This window comes from Penaeus monodon, chromosome 16 (genome assembly GCF_015228065.2).
Source record: "Penaeus monodon isolate SGIC_2016 chromosome 16, NSTDA_Pmon_1, whole genome shotgun sequence".
Classification (NCBI taxonomy): domain Eukaryota; kingdom Metazoa; phylum Arthropoda; class Malacostraca; order Decapoda; family Penaeidae; genus Penaeus; species Penaeus monodon.
This window is the reverse complement of record NC_051401.1, coordinates 17,420,329-17,445,328: the sequence shown is the minus strand read 5'-3', so window position 1 is coordinate 17,445,328 and position 25,000 is coordinate 17,420,329. Positions and strand designations below refer to the sequence as shown.

Here is a 25,000-nt window from a genome sequence, read left to right as displayed (position 1 = left end):
TGTATATATATATAGTATGTATGTATGTATGTGTATATATATATATATATATATATATATATATATATATATATATATATATAGATATATATATAACTACATTTATAAGTGTGTATATGTATGTATATATACATGTATATATGCATATAAATAATATGCATAAATACATGTATATATACATACATATTAGTATTATACAATGCTACGCACCATTGTATAATACTAATATTATGAGGTTTTGCTTGTATTCTTACTTTTAAAATGCGATCATTTATTGGGCTGTACCCAATTAGTGCACTTGCAGTTTTTTTCGTGAGAATCATAGCAACTCCGTGACTATAATTTCCTTCTTCTTTTCCAGAAAAAAGAACTGTCTTGTTTTCTTTAGTTTTGAAACTTCCATTACTTTTCCAATTGTTCTCACTTATTCCTAGTATTTGAATGTTGTATCTATCCATTTCGTTACAGACAGTATGTAATTTACCCATCTCTTTCATTTTCCTTACGTTCCACGTTCCGATTTTTAATGTGTTTCTTAATTGGACCTGTTTTCTTTATCTTCTTTGTCTTCCAGATGCATGTTTAACATTGTCAGCCTGGTTGCCCACTAACTAACGCGCCCCTTGATAACCCACGCGACGGGCGATGTGGTATGAATTATCGTTTCTGTATTTAATCATTGGTGTAGAGGTTTGTCAGGAGAAAATAAAAGTTGAGTGGAAGCCCCCAGGCTCCTTCTCAACTCGCAGTCTCCAACTAATTAGGAGGAACTATCTCTGCCGCTTTTAAAACAGTTACACTGTAATACGCCAGACATATTATTTGGTGAAACCAGTAATCAGTAGAACTGAAGGTGTTTTCACCAGATATCCACTGCCCTGCTGCCGACAGTTTCACCGCAACCCTGGTATAGGGAGCTAATAGGGTGCTATCCTTGTTCAAGGGAACCCTAGGGTGCAGTTTATTGTCTTACCCAGGACAAATATGTATATATATATATATATATATATATATATATATATATATATATATATATATATATATGTGTGTGTGTGTGTGTGTTTGTGTGTGTGTGTGTGTGTGTGTGTGTGTGTGTGTGTGTGTGTGTGTGTGTGTGGTGTGTGTGTGTGTGTGTGTGTGTGTGTGTGTTTATGTATAGCTGTATTTATATACGCGTTTATGTATGTACGTATGTATATGTATATGTATGTGTATACATAGATGTATATACTCTCTCTCACATACACACATACCTATATACATATATGATCTCTCATGCACACACATAAAATACACAATTTTGAAATACGTTTCTCTTCCTTCTCCACACTGCTGGTTTATGACTCGTGGTCACTCTCTCTGAAACCAAAGCACGGGTATATTTTACAAACACGTGATAGTATAATGAAATTTTCCAATATTCTTGATATAAAGGAAACCAGGAGACTAATATAGAAAAGAGAAATGTTATTCCACACGATAATAATGAAGTCATTTCATGGCATTAGAAAGCTCATCAACGGTACAGAAATACGCAATAAAACAGAATATTAATAAAATCGATGGGAGTAAAAATACCAAAGAAGGAATAAACTACATGGTCATGATTCTAAAAGTTACATAAAAAACAAACAAAAAGAAACTCATAAATGGGACTATTACATGAAATGTTTAAATGAATTATGACAAGACATATTGACCAGTAAAAAAAAAAAAAAAAAAAAAAAAAAAAAAAAAAAAAAAAAAAAAAAAAAAAAAAAAAAAAAAAAAAAAAAAAACTAACATAACGCACGAATTATAGTAATAAAACTTTTTGTCAAAAGCGAACATTATTTTGTACAAAATTACGTAGAACTTCATTTCACTCACACTTGTTCGTGAGTTTGCAATTCTTTATTTACAAAGGCAGACTGAGTACCTGCAACCCACGGCCGCAAGGGAACTGTGGACATATACAATACGCAATATTGTAAACTGGAAGTGAATTAATTAAAAACCACTGGAAGAAATTTTTAAGGTTTATAGCAATAACTGTGGATAATAGTAGAAAAAGTGGAAGGAAAGAACTTGAAAATTAATGACAAAATATTTTTACCAAAACTGATTATATAGTAATGATATTAACAAAATAAGATTAATGATAATAATGCTAATAAGTACGACAATACTAATGATAATACCAACAATAAATCTGCAAATAATTCCGCGTCCGAGAATGAGCTTTATGTTGCATCATGTTTTGCAAGCGCTGACACTCCGTCTCCTCCTCAGGAATTGAAATGCAGCGCAAGTCAGCTCTGGAACGCTTGGTATCAGGATGACACAGCACTCTTTGGGTTTATGGCGGCCAAGTTTAGCCACGCAATATTGTAAACTGGAACTGAATTAATTAAAAATCACTGGAAGAAATTTTTAAGGTTTATAGCAATAACTGTGGATAATAGTAGAAAAAGTGGAAGAACTTGAAAATTAATGACAAAATATTTTTACCAAAACTGATTATATAGTAATGATATTAACAAAATAAGATTAATGATAATAATGCTAATAAGTACGACAATACTAATGATAAGACCAACAATAAATCTGCAAATAATTCCGCGTCCGAGAATGAGCTGTATGTTGCATCATCTTTTGCAAGCGCTGACACTCCGTCTCCTCCTCAGGAACTGAAATGCAGCGCAAGTCAGCTCTGGAACGCTTGGTATCAGGATGACACAGCACTCTTTGTGTTTATGGCGGCCAAGTTTAGCCACGCAATATTGTAAACTGTAACTGAATTAATTAAAAATCACTGGAAGAAATTTTTAAGGTTTATAGCAATAACTGTGGATAATAGTAGAAAAAGTGGAAGGAAAGAACTTGAAAATTAATGACAAAATATTTTTACCAAAACTGATTATATAGTAATGATATGAACAAAATAACATTAATGATAATAATGATAATAAGTACGACAATACTAATGATAAGACCAACAATAAATCTGCAAATAATTCCGCGTCCGAGAATGAGCTTTATGTTGCATCATCTTTTGCAAGCGCTGACACTCCGTCTCCTCCTCAGGAATTGAAATGCACAAACAAGCCCTTACCAAGTGAAATATGAAATGCCAAACAGATTTTATCTTACCGTTTTAGTGAAATCGGTCAATTTCATTTTATTCTCTCTTTGTAAAAGTTGTCGTTTCTTCATTACAGACGTAATTGTACAGGCAGAATGTCTTAGCGTTGATCCATACATGAGGAATAAGGCTAAGATTTTACCTCTCGGTTCCACTATGGATGGCGGCCAAGTTGCACGGTGAGCCTTGTGAATGGGACAAGAACAATATCAAACTCGTGAAACAGCTTGTATATAGAACCGTAAGGGTATCTGCCTCCTAAAGTTAAAAAGCATATCTACATTTACATTTTCGTCCAAATTGAGATATCTCAATCTTTTGGGTTCTTCTGTTATTAAAAATCTTCCTTAATTAACGAGTTTTTGAAATTCAGATTGGCAGTAGCTACCAAAAGTTAGCGGCGACGTAGAAAGACAATTTTCTCAAAACCATGATTTTGCAGATACTACTCTTTAACTTCGGGGGCAGATATACCTAGAGAACTAAAACACATTTTATCATATCTCTTTTGTACAGACAGAATTTTGAAAGTAATCTCGCACACTGTTGATAATTTCGCAGATATTAGTGAAGCCATATCTGCCTATTACGTGTTGTGTTATCGTGCAATGTTCTATCACATGCAATTCATTCTGCACTACCCCGCATTATCCAGCTCAGTACCATTAATGACGAAAGACGTTCTGAGGATTAATTTTCATTCCATACCTGTTGCTGAACCGTTTAAGTATCTCAGTTTTACGAAGCAGCATTTCCCGCGTGGTAGCTAGCTGCACGGAGTTGTCCAAACCAGGAGACTAATATAGAAAAGAGAAATGTTATTCCACACGATAATAATGAAGTCATTTTATGGCATTAGAAAGCTCATCAACGGTACAGAAATACGCAATAAAACAGAATATTAATAAAATCGATGGGAGTAAAAATACCAAAGGAATAAACTACATGGTCATGATTCTAAAAGTTACATAAAAAAAAAAAAAAACACCAACATAACGCACGAAATATAATACTAAAACTTTTTGTCAAAAGCGAACATTACTTTGTACAAAGTTAAGTAGAAGTCCATTTCACTGACACTCGTTCATGAGTTTGCAATTCTTTATTTACAAAGGCAGACTGAGTACCTGCAACCCACGGCCGCAAGGGAACTGTGGATATAACATTGCGTTGCAGTTTAGCCACGCAATATTGTAAACTGGAAGTGAATTAATTAAAAATCACTGGAAGAAATTTTTAAGGTTTATAGCAATAACTGTGGATAATAGTAGAAAAAGTGGAAGGAAAGAACTTGAAAATTAATGACAAAATATTTTTACCAAAACTGATTATATAGTAATGATATGAACAAAATAACATTAATGATAATAATGATAATAAGTACGACAATACTAATGATAAGACCAACAATAAATCTGCAAATAATTCCGCGTCCGAGAATGAGCTGTATGTTGCATCATCTTTTGCAAGCGCTGACACTCCCGTCTCCTCCTCAGTAATTGAAATGCAGCGCAAGTCAGCTCTGGAACGCTTGGTATCAGGATGACACAGCACTCTTTGGGTTTATATATACGTGTTGTACGACCCTTCAAGAACCACTGGGTCTGGAGACTGCATTCTGAGGACAGGTCGTAAGTCGTAGGTAAGTCTCTGTGAATGCATTGTGGATGACTGTGATGTGATGTGATGTGTGTGTGCGCACGCGCGCGTGCGTGCGTGTGTGTGAGCGAATGCGTGCGTGTGTATTTGCATAAATAGTTGCATAGTAAATGTCTATATATACTACTCCTCCAATATAATAAATACTGCCCACATACTTCCAATCATTTTGATAAACGTAATTGGTATATACCAGCATCTCGCAGAGGAGTGAAAGAATTGTCATCATGATGTTGTCAAAGGTATGGAAGCTATCACGACGCCCTGTGGGGCTGCCAACGATTAAAGACTTCACTTTGGTTGAGGAGCAGGTACCGCCATGTCAGGCAGGAGGTAAGTTACACCACAAACAAGCCCTTACCAAGTGAAATATGAAATGCCAAACAGATTTTGTCTTACCGTTTTAGTGAAATCGGTCAATTTCATATTATTCTCTCTTTGTAAAAGTTGTCATTTCTTCATTACAGACGTAATTGTACAGGCAGAATGTCTTAGCGTTGATCCATACATGAGGAATAAGGCTAAGATTTTACCTCTCGGTTCCACTATGGATGGCGGCCAAGTTGCACGGTGAGCCTTGTGAATGGGACAAGAACAATATCAAACTCGTGAAACAGCTTGTATATAGAACCGTAAGGGTATCTACCTCCTAAAGTTAAAAAGCATATCTACATTTACATTTTCGTCCAAATTGAGATATCTCAATCTTTTGGGTTCTTCTGTTATTTAAAATCTTCCTTAATTAACGAGTTTTTGAAATTCAGATTGGCAGTAGCTACCAAAAGGTAGCGGCGACGTAGAAAGCCAATTTTCTCAAAACCATGATTTTGCAGATACTACTCTTTAACTTCGGGGGCTGATATACCTAGAGAACTAAAACACATTTTATCATATCTCTTTTGTACAGACAGAATTTTGAAAGTAATCTCGCACACTGTTGATAATTTCGCAGATATTAGTGAAGCCATATCTGCCTATTACGTGTTGTGTTATCGTGCAATGTTCTATCACATGCAATTCATTCTGCACTACCCCGCATTATCCAGCTCAGTACCATTAATGACGAAAGACGTTCTGAGGATTAATTTTCATTCCATACCTGTTGCTGAACCGTTTAAGTATCTCAGTTTTACGAAGCAGCATTTCCCGCGTGGTAGCTAGCTGCATGGAGTTGTCCGTGAGCACCAGAATGTTCGGCCACGAGAGAAATCTGTCCGGACTACACTCCTTCAGGACCATCTTAATGAGTGTTTATATAAATGATGAAGAGCACTAGTGAGGTAGCCGAGTCCTGGCGCATTTCGTCACCACTGCCGTCTCGATCACACTCTGGGCCACTGGATACATGGCCACAATTGCTAGCTACATCACCACATCACAGCCCAGCCTTTTTTAAGAACCTGAACAATATCGCTCTTGGCACCCGATCATAAACCTGGAAAATGTCGACAACGGTAAGGAATCGGTATCAGTATCGGTAAGGAGGCGCAGCATATGTTATAGACAATCCCTGTTTGCTTGGGCGCCTGCCTGGTCTGTACTTATATAGGCCTTGTTCACGATATAGCTTGGAGTTTTAACACCGTGACAATAGTATTGCCATGTTGGCAATACAATTTACCACCTTATACGTCTGTAATGACAGGTAAGATCCCTGCCCTTTAAAGACAATATACAGCTAATTGCCAAGAATAAGAACACAAGAAAACATATGGCAATAAACAGAGGAGCAAAGCTTTAGTGAATTTAGCTTGTTAATTTGTTCTTTTACCTATTTACCTATCTGGTGGCAATAGGCTCGTCCAAAATTGGGATACTGGTAATAATATCATAATATCAACAGTCGCGTATGAGACTCCTAATGGGTCAAATCCTTCTTCTAAATGCAATTTAGAGTTTCCGTCAGAAGTTGAAACATCTTTGTTTGCTATGTCTCCACGCCAGTATTACGGCGCGCCAACATCACCCGCGTCATCCTTGATCCGCAACAGAACCTGCGGACAGGAGCAGGGGCGTCACTTCATGTTATGAGTAGGGGGGGTGACAGGTAAATTTGCCCTGAAAAAATAATTTTTGCCCTGCAAATCACGAAAAAGAAAATGCTCACTAGCTCTTTATAAGTAGCCCGGAATGGACCATCAACCAGCATTATATATCGTATTGGTAGAAAATTATAAATTATAAATACCAGAAAATTTGCCCTGCATAACTAGATTTTGCCCTGCAAAAAGAGGCTTTTTTTAAGAGTTGGGGGTGAACCCCCCATACCCCCCTTAAGTGACGCCCCTGGACAGGAGGAACAGACACGCAAATAGAAATAGGGGTATGATCCGATGGCAGAGGCAGACTCTTAAACAGCAGTTATACCGGATACTATACAAGAATCAGTTTCCCGTTATCCAAATCATGCATTTCTACACGTTAATTTGCTCAAGTGATGTATGTAATCATATACTATTTTCCAGACAAATCAAACAGACAAAAACAAAGACATGTATTGAGACAGTGAATGAATACCAGAATTCCCACCACTCGGCCGAAACTTTAACCTAACCACACTTACCCGTAAAACAGCGTCATAGAGAGCAAGAACGCCGAATGGCCCGTCGGTTCTTTCATGGTCACGCAAGCCGGGTGGCGCTGCACCACCCACTTATCACTGGAGAAGCTGCAGACGACGGACTTTTGGCAGAAATCCCTCCAGCTGCCTGACATGAAAGGTCTACCCATGAGTCTCGGCCTCGGAACTCTTGGAATGCCCGGGTGAGTCAATGTGTGAGTGAGTCAGTTTCATGGGTATTCGAGAGGCTTCGAATGTCTGATCGACGGTGGTTCTGATTTTTTACTTGTTTATTTATTTAATTTTCGGTTTGTTTTATATTACGTTGTATGTGTTTTCATTCCGAGCGTTGATTCATGCATGTGTTTATGTAAACATGTCTGAATTTCCAGTAGATATGTATAATAGACATACGCACTTACCTTGTGATTCACTTCTTTAATTCGTCAATTCTTCAGAAATACGGCTTACTTCGGTCTGACGGAGATCCTGCATCCGGTGGCTGGCGAGACCGTACTGGTGAGCGGAGCGGCGGGGGCGGTGGGGAACGTCGTGGTGCAGATAGCCAAGATCAAAGGTGTGTCATCACGGATGTTGACAGTAACTATGTCTATAGGTCTTGGGACAACTTTTGACAACAGCCATTGATAGCAGCTTTTGGCAGCAGTTTCTGTCGACAACAGATATTTACAATAGCTAACGACAACTATGATAGCAGCTACTAGCCACTACTATAAGCAGTGGCTAGTAGCTGCTATAAGCAACACCTACAGACAACAACAAAGTATGTTTTTTTTCTCTCTCTCTTTTTCCTGTTCTTGAGAAATCAGTTGTTGCTGTTGTTGTTTATTACCAATATTGTTGTTACTTACTGTTATAATTAATATTACTCTTATCATCATCGTCATCAAACTATTATTGCTATCATCATTATTACTAGTCTAATATCATTATCACTATCGTCTTTATTTTGTTTCTCATATAGTTACGGTTGTCGTTATTGCATCATTGATAATATTAAGAATCCAAACCATCATCACAAACCACTATCATCACACCTTTGTTCTTTACATTATTATATTTATTCACTACTTTATCATATTTCTTGCACGTACCTTCGTTGAAAAGTTGAAATATCCATTACAGGTTGCAAAGTCATCGGCTTTGCAGGAGCAGACGATAAGGTCGACTGGCTCAGGGAAATCGGGGCGGATCACGCCTTTAACTACAAGAAAGTCAAAGTAGGCGAGGCACTCCGTCAGGCTGCTCCGGAGAAGATCAACTGCTATTTCGACAATGTAAGTTATTTTGAATAGGTTTGTTGGATGTTATAAGTTCATATTCTTGTTATTTTTTGCGGGATACCTTTCTTTCTAGGTCTTGTTTGTCTGGAATATTTTGATTTTTTCACCTCAATAGTGTTTCGTGAGGTCAGTACCTTTTTTTTATTTTGATTACTGTGATGATCTATGTTATTTTGGGGTTTTGCACTTTGCTAGTGGACATTCTGGATGCATCAACTATATTCTAAAATTGCTTGACAAACGTTACAATATCACTAGCATTGTATCTTGTAGCATTTTAAAACATCTTTACTTAGCCTTACCTTTATTTTAGTATGCAGTTCCTTCATTAATGTATATCGAAACTGCACATCTAATCATTTTTTGTTCATGCCCTGGGGGTCGATAAGAAATCAAGGATTCTACAAAAGGGTCAATAGTATGAAAAGTTTGGGGAATAATCCTCAGAGTTCTTAATCTCCTTTATTTCTATCTTTATATATATGCTGTTTTTCTCTTCTCTTAAGGTCGGAGGAACATTCACTGCGGCTGTAATGCCCCACATGGCCTTCGGCGGGAGAGTGGCAGTGTGTGGCGCCATTTCCGGGTATAACAAGCAGGAGGAGGAGGAAGAGGGTGCTATGACAGGTCGGAGATGAGACCCACAAATTTTACTTTATATTCTGAGAATCGTATTAGAAAAAACGGCGCACAAATTGCGTGTGTGTGTGTGGCTGGGGTGGGGTGGGGGTGGGTATGTGTTAGTCTCTTACTTTGATGCGAAGAAAATCTGCTTTAGGTAAGACACTGTCATTTAAATTAGATTGTCTTAGGAACAGCGCACCGGCATAACAAATCGTATAAAAGGTATGAATGAGAATGAATATCTACACAATACAAGAGATGTATTTGACCGGTTTCGATTGTGTCTTCGTCAGAAATACATGTATTTCTGATCGGTCAAATACATCTCTTGTATTGTGTAGATATTCATTCTCATTCATACCTTTTCTACATCTGTCAATATGAATACGGTTCAACAAATCGTAATTGTCTTTCTCTTTATTTGATTTTCTTATTGGACATATACATACATACATACACACACACACACACACACACACACACACACACACACACACACATACACACACACACATGTATATATATATATATATATATATATATATATATATATATATATATATATATATATATATATATATATATATTGTGTGTGTGTGTGTGTGTGGGGAGTGTTAGTTTTCGTCTGGTTTCCATTTTTTTTTTTTCATATCCGAAATTTAGTGTAATATTGTGAAGTTACAAAAGTGTTCGCAGACAAATTTCTCAAAAATGCGTTTGATTAAATGTATTACTCTACACTTTAATCTACAGCATAGACATCGATATGTTCACGTTAATTCTGTACAATATTCATGCTTGCAGAGCATTTTCAATGAAAGTTTTAAGCGAACAAAACATTTTATAAAAGCTTTTTCTGGCAACTGGTCTGAGAACAGCTTTGATCTCAATTCTCATATTTATGTACCTTCACTACCAGTAGGCCTACATGCAATACCTCTATCAGGGATGATTGTGGATAACAGGATCATATACCATAATGATAGTGCATATAGAATTATTTCTACGTGGAAGTGGTAGCAAAATGAAATTAATTATCTACAAATAATAGTAATTTTATATAAATTGAAAAAAGTCATAACAGTGTATAAGAAAGCAAGCATGAATTATATATATATATATATATATATATATATATATATATATATATATATATATATGTATTTATATAATTCCAAAGCGGTATGTAAAGATAATGATCAAATTCCCAACACAGGTTGCTTTAAGGATTCCGACGTGCTGTGGAACTGTCTGCGCATCCGAGGCTTCATGTTTTTCGAGTTTGCCGACCGTTGGATGGAAGGCTTGGAGCAGCTGAGGGACTGGGTCTTGGAGGTGAGGTTACCGGGCTAGATCCTTCTCCGCTTGAGTTTTCGTTTGCGGAGGCGATTGGACGCACGACGACTTTTGCCAGTAGTTTTAGATTTATTTTTAATCCTTGAACGGTCTTTTCTAATATATATATATATATATATATATATATATATATATATATATATATATATATACAATGTATACAATATATATATATATATATATATATATATATATATATATATATATATATATATATATAATTACATGCATCTTATTTTTGCATTTGTCACTAGTTTGAATACGTATCCTCCTAAAGTCGTTTGGACGTATATTTCGTTAATTGTTTCTGCAAAGTACTTTTATCACTACATGAAAAAAAAGAAAAATCATAATTTATAATAACGAAATTTTCTGATAAAAAGCTCTAATTTCTCATCTTTATATCTGTAGCTTTTATTTTTAAGTTTTTTTTTTTTTTTTTTTTTTTTTTTTTTTTTTTTTTTTATAAAAAAAAAATGACATCAAAGCGAATGTATTATGGATAACACTCTTAAGTAATTTCGTTTTCCATTCGCAGGGGAAGCTGAAGTATAAGGAGCACGTCGTTAATGGCTTCGAGAAAATGCCAGACACTTTTATTGGTGTGTTGAAAGGAGACTACCGGGGAAAAGCTGTTATAGTGCCATAGATCATTTTTTTTCTCTCTCTCTTTTTTTAACAGCTGGTATACGGATTCTATATCATTATGGGATTTCGAAAGATGCATATGCCAGTGTTACTGAAAGTATTAATTGTGATTCCAGTGTAATTTAGCTGCAAAAAAATAAGAATGTAATCGTCTTTCCTTTGTAAATTTATATCCCGAAAGGGAGACTTTATCCCTTGTCATTGTTACTGCCTTACTGGTTATATTATAATAGATATAAATTTCACAAGTAATCAAAACAGCAATAAAATTCTCAAGACAAGATATGCATAGATATCTCCTATCATTTCAAGTCCCTCTTGACCACAAAACAAAAGGGCAGGCAATCCTACACACCCCAAGGCAATATCAAACATGACGTCATTCCCTGTATTCTCCCGAGGCTAGATGTTTCACTGAATTCTGTGCTGTTTCTAATTACATCGCAAACTCCTGTATCTGAGTATGGACTTCCCTTTCAATATATATTTTTATCTGTTTTTTTTTGTTCATTCAAAGATGGGGTATTTTTCGGCTCGTGATTATTTATTGTCAAAGTATTCTACGATCATCGAATCGATAGAAATACAAGTTTTAAACCTGTATGTACGCATAACCTTACGTTGCTGTCACTGCAAAAGGCGCCAGTCATGCTAAACTTAGCAGTGTTTACCACTTTACACACGTCTTAATCTTTCAAACGACGATTATTTGCCCCCAAAAATGTTTCTCGGCATTTGAAAGTTAGTTATTTTTAATGTTCACATTCATTGATCCTTAGAAATTTGTGCAACTGCTATTTTTTCAAATTGTTCTTTATAATACTAGATATGTAATTAGGCTGAGATACCCTTTAGCGTGTATTAATGACTGGATAACTAAATACAGCAAATTAAATGAAGAGATTGGTGTCTTATTGATGAATAGATGGCCTCATATTGTTCCTATTGTTCTAAAAAAAAAAAGTACAATTACCTCCCTTGATTTTTAACACAGACCTAGAAAAAAAAAAAAAAAAAAAATCGAGTAACTACTAGCTGGTGACTACGTTCGAATTATCATTTATGAAAATGTATTGTTCATAATTATTTTTTTAACGGTAGGTTTGAGCGGCCGTGGTCACAGCATGATACTTATTGTTTATAATACTGATACCATATTGTTCCAAAAACCGAGTTGTTGCAAATAATACTGATAAAAAAATCTTGACTTTATTAATTAAGCAAAAGGAAAAAAATCCAGTAATATAAAAGACCAATTGAAATAGGATATACATTATACCGACAAAATAAATGGAAAAGTATTGTAGTAGAAAAAACAGCGAAAATAATAAGACAAAAAATGGAAAATGCAATTGCAACTGTGATTAGAAAAATGGCGTTCTTAATGCGCAGTATCAGCTCGATGCATCACGATGACCAGCGATTTACGTAGAGTGTCAGACTGAAATTGATGAGTGGGTGAGTGGATAGATGGGTGGATGGATAGATGGATGGATGGATGGGTGGGTGGATAGATGGATGGGTGGGTGGGTGGGTAGGTGGATGGATGGGTAGATAGGCGGGTAGATAAGTGGATGGATGGGCGGGTGGATAGATGGATGGACAGATAGACGGGTGGGTGGATGGGTGATGCGTGTGTGGGTAGATGGATAAGTGGATGGATGAATGAATGAATGAATGGGTGGGTGGGTGGGTGGGTGAGTGGATGGATGGATGGGTAGGTGGATAGATACAGAGAGAAAGACTGTAGATGAATGAACGTGTGGGTGAGTGAGTGGATGGATGTTTGAATAGAAGAATAGATAATTAGATGGATGGAAGGAAAGATGGATGGACAAGTAGAAAAAAAAAACGTGATGGATGGATGGATGAATAGATTCTTGGGTGGATGGACGGGTGATCGATCGGGTGGATAGAGACACATACACACAAGACCAACCTTTCAATCACAATAACTTCAAAATTCTGTCCACAACATCTAACAACAGACGCGACCTTCTCCGCAAAGACCATTTCACTCTGTTGGTTATGCCTCATCTTCAAACACATGCTTTGTATAGTTTCCACAATATTTCTGTCCTTTTCCTTTTGTTTCCATTTTCTTACCCATTTCATGTTGCTTATTTTATGAACTATGATTTTTTTTTGTTTCTTGTTGTATCTAATATTGTATTTATGTTCATTTTTCTAGTATTGATAATGGAGATTCAGTTTTTCGAAACGTTTACAATAAAGATGTTCACCACAGCCCTGGTTCTCCTTTTCATTGTACACACACACACACACACACACACACACACACACACACACACACACACACACACACACACACACACACACACACACACGCGCGCGCGCGCGAGTGTGTGTGTGTGTGTGTGTGTGTGTGTGTGTGTGTGTGTGTGTGTGTGTGTGTGTGTGTGTGTGTGTGTGCGTGTGTGTGTGTGTGTGTGTGTGTGTTCGTCCTCTCTCTCTCTCCATATATATATATATATATATATATATATATATATATATATTATATATATGTATATATATATATATATATATATATTATATATATATATATATATATATCGATAAGATGAGAGAGAGAGAGAGAGAGAGAGGAAGAGAGAAGAGAGAGGGGAGAGAGAGAGAGAGAGAGAGAGAGAAGAGAGAGAGAGAGAGAGAGAGAGAGAGAGAGAGAGAGAGAGAGAGAGAGAATGAGAGAGAGAGAGCAAGAGAGAAAGAGAGAGAGAGAGAGAGAGAGAGAGAGAGAGAGAGAGAGAGAGAGAGAGAGAGAGAGAGAGAGAGAGAGAGAGACGGGTGAGAGAAAAAGAGAGAGAGACGGGAGGAAGGCGACGAAGAAAATTAGGAATAACAGCCTCTGAAAGAAACCTCCATGAATGATCTCAGTCACAATTAATCCGTAATGGAAGCTCCATGAGCTCATGGTAGAAACTTAAACCTCATTGAGTTAGCGTAATAATTCTACGCGATGAAGCAGTTGCCAGTGCATGTTTATCTACACATTTTCCCATGGAAAGAAACATCCCTACAACATACTGATTAAGGATTTTACATTGCCATAAACGCATACCATCTTACGCAAATTCTGATACACGCAGCAGCCAAAAAAGAGGATATATATTATTAATCTTAAAACAACATAGGGCATCTAAGTTTTCCAAGGCCTCTTGCTTGATAAAAACCCGGTCGTAGCTAAGCAGTTACTTACACTGACCCTGTGGCGAGGACACAGAATAGTGAGTAACACAATTGCTTCTAAAACATATTTATAACTATGATAGAAACGATGCAACAAAGAAATATTAATACAAGTTCATTGTTTCATCTCTCTCCAGCCCTGCTAGGTGTGGAGAGTTCATTTTCTGCTGTTTTTATCGACATATACCGTGTTTTGTCATTCATATATCGCTGTTTTAAAAGCCATGGTGTAAAAGCCATGGTATTTCTTGTTTTCGTACGTGGTTAGAGTTTTGGAATGAGTTTTTAGCTATCATATGTAATAGAGAGTAGTTTCGTTTTGCACTTTTACAGAGCAATATGATGGTTATTATTATACATCCAACTAATGGCAGCTTCAGTAATATCCTTAAACTGTATTTGTAATGTACTTTATAGGGGTGCGTCTGTCATGTTATTTTCTAACATTAACACACAATACAACAACACCGACACGATAAAATTAAGATAAAAAGAAAAAAACAATGTGCATTTTAACCATTATAAGAGTAATATAGGCTATTACTACACACCCGCCGCTCTGCCTCTGCTTGCATGACATGGCTTTCTCTGAGAGCTGATAGCAGTAAAACAGTTTTGTGATAAGGAAGTGAAGGACAAAGTAAACTACTTTTTTCACTCTACAGAAGGAGAAAGTTTTAACAAAGATATATCTTTTTCATTGTGAATTATATGAATTGAATTGTTTGTGAGCTCAATCCCCCCAGAAACGTAGAGTGTCGTTGGGTTGGGAGACATCAATAATTTTGTTGCACTATATGCCATTTTCTGACGAGGTGAAAATACTTTTGAGATGTAGAAGATGATTGTCTGAATGACTGTTTCTATTTCAATTGATTCTTTTCGGCAACGTGTCAATCGCCAGAAAATTATCATCACTAACCAGTGACCTTTTCATTAGTCATTATAAGTCCGTTGGGTGCAACATTGTAATTGTTATAATTGCTATGTACTACTAATACTACTGCTAATAATGATAATGATTATAATTGTTATCAGTTATAGAAACTCCCTTCCCCTAGTGACAGCACCCTAGCTACAAACTGGAGAAAAATAATAACCCTCTCGTGTTCAAAGTGCGCGCGTAAAACAGAGGAGTGCGTATAGAGTATTTATTCTAAGCGAAATCATGATTTGGAATATATTACGTTTCCCCGCACATATACCGAAACGTCGTACAAGCAGCACCTTTGACAAATATACTGTATCGCCGCATTTCGATATAGTATGATCTGTATTTAGCTAGTTTACGACTTCCCTGCATTGTTTGTCGTTGTCGTTCACATTTTGTTGCATTCTGTATTTCATTATTGTTTTGCTCACACGTTTTTTAGATATTAGTTATCAGCTGTCTCTATATGTGTTTGTTATTATTATTATTATTATTATTATTATTATTATTATTATTATTATTATTATTATTATTATTATTATTGTTATTATTGTTGTTATTGTTATTATTGTTATTATTATTATTATTATTATTATTATTATTATTATTATTATTATTATTATTATTATTATTATTATTATTATTATTATTGTTATCATTCTTATTCTTATTCTTATTATTATTATATTAGTGGATCAGTTTTATCAACATTTCTGTAACGAAACAGGAAGTAGCGAGAATGGAAGGGGGAATTGAGCAATAAATTATTAGGTAAATAGATTATTCGATTAAAAAAAAAAAAAATAAAAGTAGACACGCAAGGAAAAGGAAAAGGAAAAAAATGAACGCAGAAATAAGGGGGGGGGGGAAATCTAAAGAATAACGAAACGATTCCCACTTCCCGTTTTCCAGATGAAACTCGACAGCGGACACACCGTCACGGCCATTGAGGGCGAAGAGAAAGCGAAATTAAAGAAGCATTTCGTAGGCTATCCTGATGGGCTAGTTCGTGTCTCTCCCGACAGATGGCTCTTCCCCGGCAGATTTATGGACCTGGGCAACGATTATTACAACTTCGAGGTACGGCATTTTATTACGTCCGGCACTGAAGTTTGTGATTCGTAATTCATATTTTAGTTATAGTTTTTTTTTCTACTGATATTGGTAGTGTCAAGTATTATTGTTATCATGCAGATAACAATGTGATAATCTCTGTCATATATCTTACTTGATTTAGGAATTATGAGGTTCATTATTTCATATTTTTTTTTTACGAACTTTACTAAAAGTAAGATAAAAGCACTCACTGGCACTAACTGATAATTCACTTTCTTCCCATGGTCTTTTTCTCTTAAATTACTGATAAGATATATCAGCACTTATTATTATTCTTATCATTTTTACATTTATCCACCTAAAATAAAGCAATCTTCATCTAGTTCGTTTTGCAGTCGCCATATTCATAATCCGTTTGTCTTAAGTCACTCCTTTATGTCATTATGTCACTCTTATCGACTATCCAATAATTTCATTTAATTCACTCTGACTCACCAAATTATATAATGCTGATGCAAGACGATTAATCGGAATAATTTCGTTTCCGTAAAATCGTCGCTTTACTCAAAGTATGGTTTTTAGGGATAATTTTAATTCCAAATCATGTTTATTCGGGATCTATTTTGTTCATTCAAATTACTCGTTTTATCCAAACACTTTTTTGTTACCCAATATTCATTCATTTGATCTAAATCATTATTCTTGTATAAATATACCCATGGTATATTTACATGGACCCATATAAATATACCATAGCCGCGACTGGTTCACTTAATCCATGTAGATTTTGTCGTAATATAACTCTCCCCCTATAAAAAATATACATATGTGTGTGTGTATATATATATATATATATATATATATATATATATATATATATATATATATATATATATATATATCACGTAACCCTTTTCCCAAATATATCTCCCCTCAATTTTTTAATCTAACTCTCCTCCCAAATATATCACGCCCCCCCCCCCCCAAAGAAAAAAAAAATATATATATATATGTACAATAACAATAAGTACATTCATTAAAAATAGATAAGTAAACAATAATACTCTCTCCCCCAACCTTCTTTCCCATCATCACCCGCAGTTCCGAAAAGACGACGTTCTGATCATGACGTACCCGAAGTGTGGGACGACGTGGACGCAGGAGGTCGTGTGGACGATGAGGAACAACCCGGACCTGGACAACCCCGATGCTCCCTGGGCTGTTATGGATCGAGTGCCTTTTATTGAGTGAGTTTGGTGGGGGAGAAGGGGAAGGGGAGAGGGGAGAGGGGGAGGAGGAAGGAGGAAGGGAGAGGGGAGGAGGGAGGAGGAGGGGAGGGGGTAGGGGAGGAGGGAGGAGGAGGAAGGGGGAGTGGAGGAGGAAGGTGAGAAACGGGAGCAAGAAAGGGAAGAGAGAGAGAGAGAGAGAGAGAGAGAGAGAGAGAGAGAGAGAGAGAGAGAGAGAGAGAGAGAGAGAGAGAGAGAGAGAGAGAAAGGGGGGTCGAAGAGAAAGAACGTGAGAGAGAGTGACCATAACCGAGAGAGATGAAGAAGAGGAAGAAGAAGTAGAAGAAAAATAAAGAAAAAAAAAGTTGGGCAGAAAGAAAGCGAGACCAAAAAACCAAAGACCAAGGACCCCAGCCCCCTCTTTTTCCCCCCCTTCCAGATTCGACCTGTTCTTCCCGAAGCACCCTCCGGAGGGCATGGAAATCGTCGCCACGAATGCGTTCCAGAGGTACTGTCCCGAGGGCGACCTTCGGGGGGCCTTCAACCTCCAGCTGTCGCGCGCCATCCCTGAGCCCCGGACCCTGAAGACGCACCTGCCCTTCTCCCTCTTCCTCCCTGATCTTCTGGAGAAGTCGAAGGTCATTTGGTCATCTGTTGAGAGAGAGAGAGAGAGAGAGAGAGAGAGAGAGAGAGAGAGAGAGAGAAGAGAGAGAGAGAGAGAGAGAGAGAGAGAGAGAGAGAAGGAAGAGGAGAGAGAGAGAGAGGGGGAAGGAGAGAGAGAGAGAGAGAGAGAGAGAGAGAGAGGGAGGAGAGAGAGAGAGAGAGAGGGAGGGAGAGAGAGAGAGAGAGAGACAGACAGAGAGAGAGAGAGATGTAAATAAATAAGATCAGAATTAAAAACAAGAAAGGCACCACCAATCCAACAGCCAAGCCCTCATTTCCAGGTGATCTACGTAGCCAGGAATCCCAAGGACATGTTGGTCTCTTACCTCCACCACCACAGACTGCTCAGGAATCAGGAATTCATCGGGACACTTGAAGAATTCGCGGATTATTTCATCAGCGATGATCGTACGTATACGTTCTGTTGAGAAGATGATGCGACAGGTTGCTGTAGATGATAGCATTATTAATATGATTATCTTTACCATCATTTTTGTTGTTATTTTTATTATTGTCGTTATTGTTAGTGTTATTATCATCATCATCATCATTATTATTATTATTATTATTATTATTATTATTATTATTATTATTATCATTATTATTATCGTAATTATGATTATCACTATCATCATTATCATTATTATGATTATCATCAAACCACGTTATATTTCTGTGGCAATCTGCATCCAGCATTCACATTTTCCTTCATTTTGTTACTTATCCTCTTTTATTCCTGAATGTTTCTGTCTGTCTACACTCTATTCAGTGTCTATTCACACTAAGCCTATTGCCTTAAATGTCCTCACTGGTGGATAAGCGGTATGATACTATGTGTCTCTTTAACATTTTTTTTAAACAAATGTTATTAAAGGCAGTGGAATGTATCCTGAGGTGTCTTTTCTAAGTAGTTTCTACATGACGTCCATTTTTTATATTTTTAATGGCACTTTACATTTACTGTGTTGTCCGGGGACTATTATCATATATATATATTCTTTTTATTCTAACAGGCCTTTCTCTCTTATCAGACATTCTTTTTTATGTTTTCGGTGGTGTAGGGGGTTGTACAGGTTGAAGCTGAGAAGCATTTATACCGCTTCCATATAACAACTTGCTTTCTCTCCCTTCCTCTCCTCTCCTCCTCCTCTATCTTCTTTCAGTCTCTCTATTTCTCCACCCCTTCTTTTACTAGACTCAAAAACACCGTATCTTATCCCTCTCTGCCCCCAGTGGTGTACGGGCCGTACTGGCTGCACCTGAAGGAGGCGTGGCAGCGGCGCGACCACCCCAACCTGCACTTCATCTTCTACGAGGACCTCAAAGCGGACATCAAGGGGGAACTGAAGAAGCTGGACGCCTTCCTCGGGACGAGGCTCTCCGAAGACCAGCTCGCCAATGTCAGGCTCTTTCGCTTTCATTTACCTGTTCTTGTGCAAACTCTTCCATTTTATTATAATTGTTGAATAAGCAAGTGCCCTATTTTATTGTGTTTGCAAGTGAATGTGAATCCGCATTTCGTTTCCTTTGCTGGCTTATACAGTAAAAGAAAATAAATACATGTCTGTGATATTTATAAGGTAGGCTAATGCACATATTCATTTACAGAGTTGTAAAATAAGTTACTTGAATATTTTTTATACCATTTTATACTCATTATATATTCAAGTTCATTTTATACTGAATGTTTATTTGTGCTGATATAGAGATAGAAATATACAGCGAGAGAGGAGTGAGAGGGGGAGAGAGAGAGAGAGAGAGAGAGAGAGAGGAAATAGACAAAGAGAGAGAGGGAAGAGAGAGAGAGAGGGGAGAAAAGAGAGAGAGAGGAGAGAGAGAGAGAGAGAGAGAGAGAGAGGGGAGGGGGAGAGAATAGACAAAGAGAGAGAGAGAGAGAGAGAGAGAGAGAGAGAGAGAGAGAAGAGAGAGAGAGAGAGAGAGAGAGAGAGGGAGAGAGAGGAGAGGGAGAGAGAGGAGGGAGAGGAGGAGAGGAGAGAGGAGAGAGGAGAGGAAGGGGAGAGGGGAAGAGAGAGAGGAGAGAGAAAAGAGAGAGAGAGAGAGAGAGAGAAACAGGCAGACAGAAACAGAGATAGGAGAGATAGATAGAGAGACACAGAGATAAAAAAACAGGAGATGAAATATAAAGGCCTAAGCAAGCAGTGAAAGTGCCATCAGCACCTACCACACTGCAGTCTCCCTCCAAGCAGGTCGCCAAGTACACGAGCTTCAGCGAAATGAAGGCAAGAGATTCCCTCTTCTTCAACAGCGAGGTTTCCAAGAACGACGCTCTGTATAACCAAGAGATCCGCACCAAAGACGGGGGATTTTTCAGGCAAGGTAAATTCATGTGTCTGTTTGTCGGTCTGTATAAATCTATCTATCTATCTATCTATCTATCTATCTATCTATCTATCTATCTATATATATATATATATATATATATATATATATATATATATATATATATATATATATATTTATATGAGTATGTTGGGTATCTATTAGACGTTGTATGTAACATAGACAAAAAGTGAGAACAGAGAGGTTTTCGATTAACAGACATGCAAACAAATATACAGTCAATAGACAGAATAAAGAGACAACGAACCATTGCAGCAGGCATAGAAAAGACAGACGTGCAACAAATCATCGTGATTGACGGTCAAACAAAACAAACAAACAAATCGTAACATAAAAAACTAGCCTCCTATCATTACAAACAACAACAGAACAAGCAAGGAAACAGTGAATCAGCTAAACAGATAAACAATAACAGAATCTACCAAAAACAACCACCATCTTAACAGACCCCCCCCCCCTCTCTCTCTCTCTCTCTCACTCACTCACGCACACGCACACGCACACGCACACGCACACGCACGCACACACACACACACACACACACACACACACACACACACACACACACACACACACACACACACACACACACACACACACACACACACACACACACACACACACCAAACCCAAGTAACAACAACAACAAAAAAAAAACGCATAACACGCAATAACTAGACAATATCTAAATTTTCCAGGACAATCGGGCGGTTGGAAAACGAAACTCACCCCGGAAGTTGCAAAGAAAATGGACGAGTGGATACGCCAGAAATGCGATTTTGGAATCAAATTTCAATAAATCGATATAAAAAAAGGATGGATATCAGGAAAATTAGGGATGTATTGTTGGAATATATAATTTAAACATTGCACAATATAAATGGTGATGAAATGTACATTCATAATATAAGATTACTGTTTGTTGTATGTGATCAGTAATTTCAAATATTGCACATGTGTAATAATAATAATAATGATAATAATAATGATAATAATAATAATAATAATAATAACTGTATATCTATCATATGGTATATTTATCGTATGGTACATAAATTTTTATAATACTGTATGCCACATGGTTAGAATATGATACGTGTTGTAACGATAAAAATAATAAAATACTGTATATTCATTTATGTATTTTCTTTTCAAGTAGAATGAGAATATATGTCATTATATATACATACACACACACACAAACACACACACACACACATACACACACACACATATGCATATATATATATATATATATATATATATATATATATATATATATATATATATATATATGCATATATATATATATAATATATATATATATATATAATATATATATATATATATATATATATATATATTATATAATATATATATATATGCATGTAGGTATGTATGTATGTATGTATCCATCTCTCTCTCTCTCTCTTCCTATATATATATATATATATATATATATATATATATATATATATATATTATGTATGTATTTATTTATTTTTTTTTATTTTTTTTAACGGTAGGTTTAAGTTTGAGCCGCCGTGGTCACAGTATGATATTTAATTGTAGTTTTCATGTTGTGATGCTATTGGAGCGAGTACGTGGTAGGGTTCCCAGTTCCTTTCCACGGAGAGCACCGGTGTCACCCCCCAGGCAATCACTTTCTCCAATCCTCCGGGCTTGGGACCAGCACTGACTTGGGCTGGCTTGCCCACCCAGTGGCTAAATAGGCAATCGAGGCGAAGTTCCCTGTTGGTCCCAAGCCCGGAGGAATGGAAAGAGTTGTTGCCTGGGGGTGAAAAAAAAAGTTTTATATATATATATAGATAGATAGATAGATAGAAATAGATAGAGAGGGGTGGGGGGGGGGCAGAAACAGATAACGTTCGCAGGGATCTCGTACTCAGTCGATAAGGTACGCTCAGGGTCGCGATTATAAGCGACAGTCTAAAAGGTGCATTACCATGCTTCTCAATTTAATTTTATATTATTGAGAACGGACACACACAGAAGTCGGACGTAATCAACTGCAGTCAAACCGTAATTATCCACGTTACAATGTGTCTTAACATTCCTCTCTAGAACAGAAGGGCACTTAATTTCATAATTTCCTCTCTAGACAGTGAATATAAAATTAATAAATGTCAAATCATCGCCTGGCCCACAACAGCATTATCAGAATGTTGCCACTTTAACGACTCTCTGTATAAATCTCACCATAACCAGTATGATAAACTGAACTTATAAAAGTCAGTTTCTTCTTGACATTCTCAACGAATCAACATGTATGATCGATATAATTTGGGAATTTTGCGAGAAAGAAAGAAAAAAAGGAATATAACACAGAGAATGAATTGGCATCACTGCTTGAAATAAACATAAACAGCCTCAGGGTTACTAAAAGACGTTTACACTGGCAGACGCGAATTTGCCGTCGCTGAGAACGCATCTGAGGTAAGATGGTGATTCTCTCTTACGTGATTGATGCTTTTAATGTGCCTGTAATTATTACGGGTGATGTTGCTATTACTAATATTGTTGATATAGTTAATAGTATGATCGTTATTATTGTTGTTGTCATTATTATTTTTTTCTTCATTATTATTATTATAATGATGATGATAATAATCATTATTGTTATTGTTGTCATTATTTTTTTTTCTTCATTATTATTATTATAATGATAATGATGATAATAATCATTATTATTATGATATCATTATCATTATTATTACGTATTATTATTATTATTATTATTATTATTATTATTATTAGTAGTAGTAGTAGTAGTAGTAGTAGTAATAGTAGTAGTAGTAGTAGTAGTAGTAGTGGTAGTATCATTATTATGATAATACATATATGCTTTATTGCTATGATAATTATCATTGTTATCATTATCATTATCTTCATCATTACTACTACCATAATCATAATTATAATGCTGATAATGCTATTATTATTATTATTATTATTATTATTATTATTATTATTATTATTATTATTATTATTATTATTACCATTATTATTATTATTATTACTATTATTTATTATTATTATTATTATTATTATTATTATTATTATTATTATTATTATTATTATTGTTATTATTATTATTGTTGTTGTTGTTGTTGTTTTTGTTATTACTATAATTATTATTATCATCATTATTACTATTATCGTTGTTGTTATTGTTGTTGTTTTTGTTGTTCTTATTATTATCTTTATTATTAATGTTGTTGTTGTTCTCACTATTGTTGTTGCTATTACAATTATTACTACTTTTATTGTTGTTACTTTTATTACTACTACTACTACTGCAAATACCAGTGTTACTACTATTACCGACGTAATCTTCATCTGCACAGTTATCACTATTATTACTAAGATTAATTTTACCATTCACTCGATCGTTACTTCTCTCTACATATAAATGCATTTACGTAAATTCCGGCAAATTCACTTCAATCGAGAATCATACGTCAAAGAAGCACATCAACACTGCAATGCCAACAGTTGCAAGCAATGGTGACGTAGCACTTTGCCAACCCCGCAGTGCAACTTGCAAAGAACTGATATAAACGAGATAAAAAACGAGGGAGACAGAGTGCATGACATACTAATAATAATGCGTGACAGGTGTACGTATCAGTAATGTTTTATATCCGTGTGGAAAAAAAGTTATGAATGAGAATGAATATCTTCACAATGCGAAAGATGTATTTAACCGGTTTCGAATATATCTTTGTTATATATGTATACCTGACGAAGATATATTCTAAACCGATTAAATACGTTTGTTGTATTGTGAAGATATTCATTCTCGTTCATACCTTTTCTACATACGTCAACATCAATAAGGTTCATTATTGTATCCTTATCTAGTATACATCAGTATATTATCGTAAGTATTGATCAGATATCACATTCAAATTCAGAAATCCATAACTGTAAGTCTTCTGCAGGTGACCCAATAAGTAGCATGATGTCGTAAGTAGATTATTGTTCGTATCAATTGACAGTAACCAAAAATCTTGCACATGAATCTTTTTAACTCCAAAATCCCCTAAATCTGCATTATCTGTTTCCCCCTTTCTCTGTTAATATACGTATTCGTTACTTTCACAATCTCCATATGTTTTCTCTTGTTCTTGACATCATAAAACTTACAATGTCAATTTTTCGCGTACGAATAATACTATGAAGCCTCCATTTTTTTTTATTGAAAATCCTTCGTGTCGCTTCTTGTGCATGTACGAAAATATAAAATTACAAATA

The 25,000-nt window shown here is 36.0% G+C and overlaps 2 protein-coding genes across 3 annotated transcripts; both read left to right on the top strand.

Annotated features, from left to right (window-relative positions):
• The first annotated feature begins 4,651 nt into the window (after positions 1 to 4,651).
• LOC119582599 (prostaglandin reductase 1-like) lies at positions 4,652 to 12,174 on the top strand. 2 transcript variants are annotated; one of them, XM_037930970.1, is made up of 9 exons: positions 4,652 to 4,755; positions 4,980 to 5,116; positions 5,251 to 5,353; positions 7,358 to 7,546; positions 7,802 to 7,920; positions 8,490 to 8,641; positions 9,154 to 9,274; positions 10,488 to 10,606; positions 11,166 to 12,174. In XM_037930970.1, the coding sequence occupies exons 1-9, from the start codon at positions 4,667 to 4,669 to the stop codon at positions 11,274 to 11,276; spliced, it is 1,140 nt and encodes a 379-aa protein (XP_037786898.1). In that variant the 5' UTR covers positions 4,652 to 4,666; the 3' UTR covers positions 11,277 to 12,174. The 2 variants fall into 2 exon arrangements, with proteins under 2 accessions (XP_037786898.1, XP_037786899.1); XM_037930971.1 differs by having other exon boundaries at positions 4,655 to 4,766; positions 11,166 to 11,566.
• A 2,282-nt stretch (positions 12,175 to 14,456) lies between these two features.
• Positions 14,457 to 21,857, top strand: LOC119582598 (sulfotransferase 1C4-like). Its single transcript, XM_037930969.1, has 8 exons — positions 14,457 to 14,523; positions 16,329 to 16,496; positions 17,574 to 17,719; positions 18,138 to 18,336; positions 18,643 to 18,769; positions 19,595 to 19,761; positions 20,569 to 20,698; positions 21,421 to 21,857. The coding sequence occupies exons 2-8, from the start codon at positions 16,329 to 16,331 to the stop codon at positions 21,519 to 21,521; spliced, it is 1,038 nt and encodes a 345-aa protein (XP_037786897.1). The 5' UTR covers positions 14,457 to 14,523; the 3' UTR covers positions 21,522 to 21,857.
• Positions 21,858 to 25,000: the final 3,143 nt, after the last annotated feature.

Excerpts from the sequence above, each read along its gene's own strand:
- LOC119582599 (XM_037930970.1), top strand. The coding sequence starts at position 4,667 with ATGACACAGCACTCTTTGGGTTTATATATACGTGTTGTACGACCCTTC. Across the intron at positions 4,756-4,979 it reads CTGCATTCTGAGGACAGGTC|CATCTCGCAGAGGAGTGAAA; the intron begins GTAAGTCGTAGG and ends GGTATATACCAG. Across the intron at positions 5,117-5,250 it reads ACCGCCATGTCAGGCAGGAG|ACGTAATTGTACAGGCAGAA; the intron begins GTAAGTTACACC and ends TCTTCATTACAG.
- LOC119582598 (XM_037930969.1), top strand. The coding sequence starts at position 16,329 with ATGAAACTCGACAGCGGACACACCGTCACGGCCATTGAGGGCGAAGAG. Across the intron at positions 17,720-18,137 it reads GATCGAGTGCCTTTTATTGA|ATTCGACCTGTTCTTCCCGA; the intron begins GTGAGTTTGGTG and ends CCCCCCTTCCAG. Across the intron at positions 20,699-21,420 it reads CGGGGGATTTTTCAGGCAAG|GACAATCGGGCGGTTGGAAA; the intron begins GTAAATTCATGT and ends TAAATTTTCCAG.